Genomic DNA, 5271 nt, shown 5'->3' on the forward strand with positions numbered 1-5271 from the left:
TCGACGGCGAAGGGGTTGGAGTAGGTGGAGGAGTTGGACGACATGGCGGCGGGATCGTGGGAGGGAGGCGGCGGCGCGGCTGGAGAGGAGCGGCGCGGCGGCGGGAGGTAGGCGGCACGGCGGGGAGGGGCGGCGCGGCGTGGGGAAGGAGGCGCGCGGTGGAGGGAGGGCGCGTGGGGAGGAGAGGTGGAGGCGGTGGCTTGGGGCGGCGGCGGCAGGAGATCGCGGCGGCAGCGGCGGCCCGAGGCGGCGGCTAGGGTTAGCGGAAGTGGGAAGATCGACTTGCGATAGATATCATGTAGAGAATAATTTGGTGCATTGATAATTGATTGATCGTGTATAAGGGGTGCGACCGGTATCTTATCTCCTAAGATACACGTACATACGGAGAGAGACAGATACAACAAATACCCAGACCTACATACATGTACACATGTTCGACATGTTTCTTGCCTCTTGATTATCTGATGAATGCCGTGTAAATCGAGATGGAGTATATTTGACCCCAAGCAAAAATTAAAAGAGATGGTAATTTCCCCGTTAGCTCTTGAACCTCGCCAATCTTCGGTTTGAAAGAATCAAAGAGGAACCAACAAAAGACATGATCGAGTGCAACAGCGCTCGTGGTCGCCGACCAAATGTGCATCAGTGATGCATCTGCTTCACTTCACTTCACCATCTTCCTCTTTACCTTAATCTGCATTCGCAGCTCTGCATCTCGCCGAAGGTGCAGGAGTACCTCGTCTGGAGGAACGCTGCGCCACACCCGCTGCGTCCCCGCCTCGTGGCCGAGCTCGGCGAAGCGGTCCGCCACCGTGTTGCGTTTCCGGCCCACACACCGAGCCGCGGGAGCATCGCGGTGATCGCCCTGAACTGCTCCTTGTCCTTGCTCGCACCGGACACGCACGCGGCTCCTTATCGCTTCAACCGCGGCCTTGCAGTCGCCCTCGATACAGACGTCGCGCCACCCGTTGTGCAGAGCCATCTCGAGGCCGCGCCTGAGCGCGACCAGCTCAGCAACGGAGCTCGTGGCCTTGTTGATCCGTCCCGCGTAGCCCAAGACAAACTTGCCTTTGTAATCGCGGAACACGCCGCCGAATGCCCCGACCCCGATGCTGGCACGCCTGGACTCCTCGTGCTTGGACGAGCCATCAAAATTCAGTTTCAGACGCCTCGCCTTAGGCTTCCTGCGCACGTTGACGGATCCCCGCTGTTTGAACTTACGGCAACAGCTTGCTGCGCCTTCTCGAGTTTTCGACTGCCCAAGTGCTTGTCAGACCTCGCCAATCCCATACTGATCCTCCCGATCCTCGATGTTGCCCGGAACTTCTTCATGTGCTTTTCTTTCTGGCCATCAGGGTCCATCGTGACTGGCAGAGGAGCAATGATGCATTAATATTACCTAACACCAATAAACAAACCAACCTTCATTTGCAAGTTCTAAGTACAAGTAGACCTCAACAATCACTGAAGCAAATGTTTGCTGGCCTGCTCAAATAGACAAATAGCAGTGTACTAAACGCCGCAAAACTGAGTCTAGCTGAAATTCAGAGCTAAAGATCGAGAGTACACGAACAAATTCACAGCCTCGGTCATCTCCTAATTAATCACTAAAGTTCAGAACTGATACAAATGGATAAACATGCCTGTAGATTTGCATGGAAAATACAAGCAGAACACCTTCTACTTCTAATCTCTGCCTGGAAGCGCATGATAAGATACAAGCAGAAACACTTTATCCATATGCAGCTGCACCAAGCTCTGCATCTCCAACCTCAACCACAACACAATGTCTCCAAGGCAACAAGGACCATCCTACTTCTATAAGTTTGGCCCATGGAAATAATACAATTTGTCCAGTTCAGCACACGGAGAGGGGAGCAGGGAAATACCAGTGGCGGCGCAATCTGCGCGCGGTTAGAGTCAAGATGCGGCTGCGGCTTCGAGCGCTGCGCGCGGTTGGAGTCGATCTGCGGCGGAGGAGAGAGTCTAGCGACGGCGGCAGGTGTCCGCGGCTGGGTCTTTTTCTCTCTCTAGGAAAATGCAGGTTTTGTTCTTTTTTTTACTAGGTGTGTGCGCCTTTTGTTCTTTTCTTTAAAAATCTGCACAAGGGCCCCCCATTTACAATTGGGCCGTGCTAGGTCGGCTGGTCATGAATCAGCGGCCTCGCAAGCCCAACCATTATGGGCCTGTTTGTTCGTGACTAACTTTGCCATAATTAAGCTTATGTAAAGTATGGCAAAATTTGGCAAAAAAATTATGGCAAGTCATAAATGTGGCAATGAATCAAACACATGGTTAGAATATTATGACATGCCTAAAGTCAGGCGTGACAACCTTAGGTTGCAAACCAAACAGGCCATGTGTCTCGTTCATAGTGTTTGCGAAGTGCATGCGTATTTGCTGTCAAGCATTCGCTAACAAAAAAGTGGCCACGGGCGGGCGTAGTGGTAATTTGCCCGTATTTTAGGTTGTCTACAAAATACTTTGCCAAAATTTTATGATAGGACAACTATTATTTTTTGCGGGATATGATAGGGCAGCTGTTGGAGGCTACTTTTTTGGCTCCGGCTTCCCTAAAAACGACTGTTGTCCAAAAGTAAATAGGACAGCTATTGCTCTTAGGAGAACCAGATCGAGTTGTTGTCATGATTAGGGCTGCAAGAAACGCTCACGGCTTATGAGTCGCTTGAGATCAACTCATATTTTGGCTCGAGATCAACTCGAAAAGAAATGAGCTGAATACAAACATTTTATGTAGCTCAATCGAGAAATGAGGTGATATTGCACCAACACTAGCTCGCTCAATTTTGACTCGATAGCTCAATATTATATAATATACTACATAATTTTGATATGTATTAAAAATAAATTGGATCATTACTACTATATAGATAGTAAGAACAATTTTTCTCCATTTTACCTATTACTAAACATGAAAGCTTAATTAAGTACGGAGAAATTTTTGCCCCAATATGGTATGTGGTCAGCCATGTGTTATCATGTTCTTTTGACCAAAGTCTGAGAGAAGACACACCTTCGTATTCTTCTTCCTAGTTCATCCATGATCTTTTGCTACCAAGCACTAGTCTTCAGTTCACAGAGAATAAGTTGAAATATATAATGGTTTCTTATTTTGAACTACCTTGTTTCATAATTTTTTGAAATATATAATGGTTTCTTATTTTGAACCCTTCGCTCCCGCTACAGCCGGTGCGGCCTCCGTCCTACCACCGTCGTCTCCAGCAGCGCTCATCAGCGACTCGTCCCCGACAGCACCCGTCGACGCGTCCCCGGCTTACTTAGACATGGGGCGGCATGTGTCCTGGGCTTCCCTTGGTGACGAGGATGTTGACGATGAGGAAGAGGAGGAGTTGGCCCTATTGACGCCACCGGCTGCCAAAATCTCTGTCCCGGCAGCTCAGCGTACTGATCAGTGTGTGATGCACGAGAGAGAGGCGAGTGGAGGATGGCAAGATGTGCTGCCTCGGCGTGGTCGGCGCTGTCTGGAGTCGCCAGCTCCGGCATTGCCCCCTCGTCCCATTCCGGCTTGGCTCTTTGGTAGGTGTTGCAGATGTCTTGCTCCTGGTCATCGAGCGGCTGATTGCAGAGATCCCTTGAGGTGCTCCCGCTGCTTGGAGAACGGCCACTGGGCGCGTGGGTGTCGCAATGCTTGGCGTCCATTCAGCTCACTTGCATGCCATGCCATGCCGCCACGGTCTCGCGTCGACACCGAGCATTACTGAGCTCCAACTCCTTGTGATGGTCCAATGGTATCCCAGCTCCCCTCCAAGGTGCTTCACCGAAGGTCCTGGGCATCGATCGTTTCCGCTCACGCTGAGTCGGCAACCCAATTTGAAGTACTGCTCCAGTCCACTCTAGCAGCCCAGGCTAAGCTCCTGGTGCGCATTGGGAGCTTTCTGGAGCGAGTGGAGGCTGCTCTGGGAAAGCTCTCTCTTGTGCCGGTTGTGTTGCAATCCGCTCCTCCGTCACATCCTCCTAGTGAGGTTGATGTTGGTGGCTCAGTGGAGAACAGGGTTGAGGAGCTCTATGGTTGTTTCTCCCCCAGAGCTATGGAGAACTCATCATCGCCGTCTTCCTTGCCCACTGTGATGTCTACCGCTGAGGACGGGATCATTCCCGAGGTTGTGCCTCCGGTGTTGCAGGTGATGCCCGAGCTTCAAGTGTTATGTGCGAGCTCTGATTCGCCTCTATCAATGGAGCATATGATGGTGGACACGCAGGCAACCACGTGTGAGGGACATGATTCAACCTTGACATGTGAGTCGAGTGAGGTGAACTCGCCTGCGCGCTCACATGTGGCTTCTGCACCCATTCCACCCCCGCTGACGGATAATTCCAATGCTCTCTTTGCAAAAGAGCTTTGTGACTTGCTCGCTAGCGTGGAGGCTATTAGCCCTGGAACTGGAAGGGCGACTGCTTGCCTCCTGACGGGAACGACATTCAAGGGCAAATACAAGGTGAGTGATTGCCCTCGGACTGGTATAGTGAAGGAGAAGTCACTAAGGTACAAAGGCAAAAAGAGTGGCGCCATAGGTAAGATGCCTGCAGCTGCTTAATGGATGATTCCCGGTCCCTCGGCTCATCCTCACGGTTCGGGTCGTCATTGTGGTTTCGGCGTGGTTCACTATCTTTTGTTGGGATGTTCTTGTCGGGTTCAAAATTGTGGTGTACAAGCATGAGGAGTTATTGTGTGTTAGGAGGGTTTGACGGGTTGCACGTGCGCTCGTGGGGTCATGATTGATGAGTAACCCAATTATGATCTGATTGTATCGGTTTTAGCCCGGTTTTCCATACATTAACCGGGCAATTCTCTTCTTCTTAATTAATCGACGAGGCAATTCTTTTGCCTCCATTTTGAAAAAAAAACTTTTCTTAAACGGAGACAGGTAGACGAAACGCGTGGCTGATGGCCGCTTCGATCTACGCAGTCGGTAATTAAGCAAGGCGGCAATTCGTAGCTAGTACACTCGATGGAACTGAGAGTTGGCTTGAGGTAAGCCCTGTTTTTTTAGCCTCTTGCCTACGGGCGGATTGTAAAACTATGATTCTAAGTTAATAAAGTTCCTGAGTTCGATGCAAAAAAAAAAAAAAAATCGTATGCTACGCGTGCTGGCATCTCCTCGGTTGGTGGTCGCGACTCGCGAGCCGCCCGACTACTCGTGTGATGGGCCGGCCACAGTGATTCTGTGTCGCAGTACTACATAAGAACGCCACGAACCCTAAAAAAAAAACCCATAAGAACGCCAC

The 5271-nt window shown here is 50.7% G+C and overlaps 1 protein-coding gene across 1 annotated transcript; it reads right to left on the bottom strand.

The window, feature by feature from the left end:
- Positions 1-551: 551 nt before the first annotated feature.
- Positions 552-3684, bottom strand: LOC123153641 (uncharacterized). The gene is made up of 3 exons (XM_044572664.1): positions 3431-3684; positions 1670-1700; positions 552-1258 (listed from the first exon to the last, which is right to left on the bottom strand). The coding sequence occupies exons 1-3, from the start codon at positions 3682-3684 to the stop codon at positions 668-670; spliced, it is 876 nt and encodes a 291-aa protein (XP_044428599.1). The 3' UTR covers positions 552-667.
- Between the last annotated feature and the right edge of the window lie 1587 nt (positions 3685-5271).

This window comes from Triticum aestivum, chromosome 7A (genome assembly GCF_018294505.1).
Source record: "Triticum aestivum cultivar Chinese Spring chromosome 7A, IWGSC CS RefSeq v2.1, whole genome shotgun sequence".
Classification (NCBI taxonomy): domain Eukaryota; kingdom Viridiplantae; phylum Streptophyta; class Magnoliopsida; order Poales; family Poaceae; genus Triticum; species Triticum aestivum.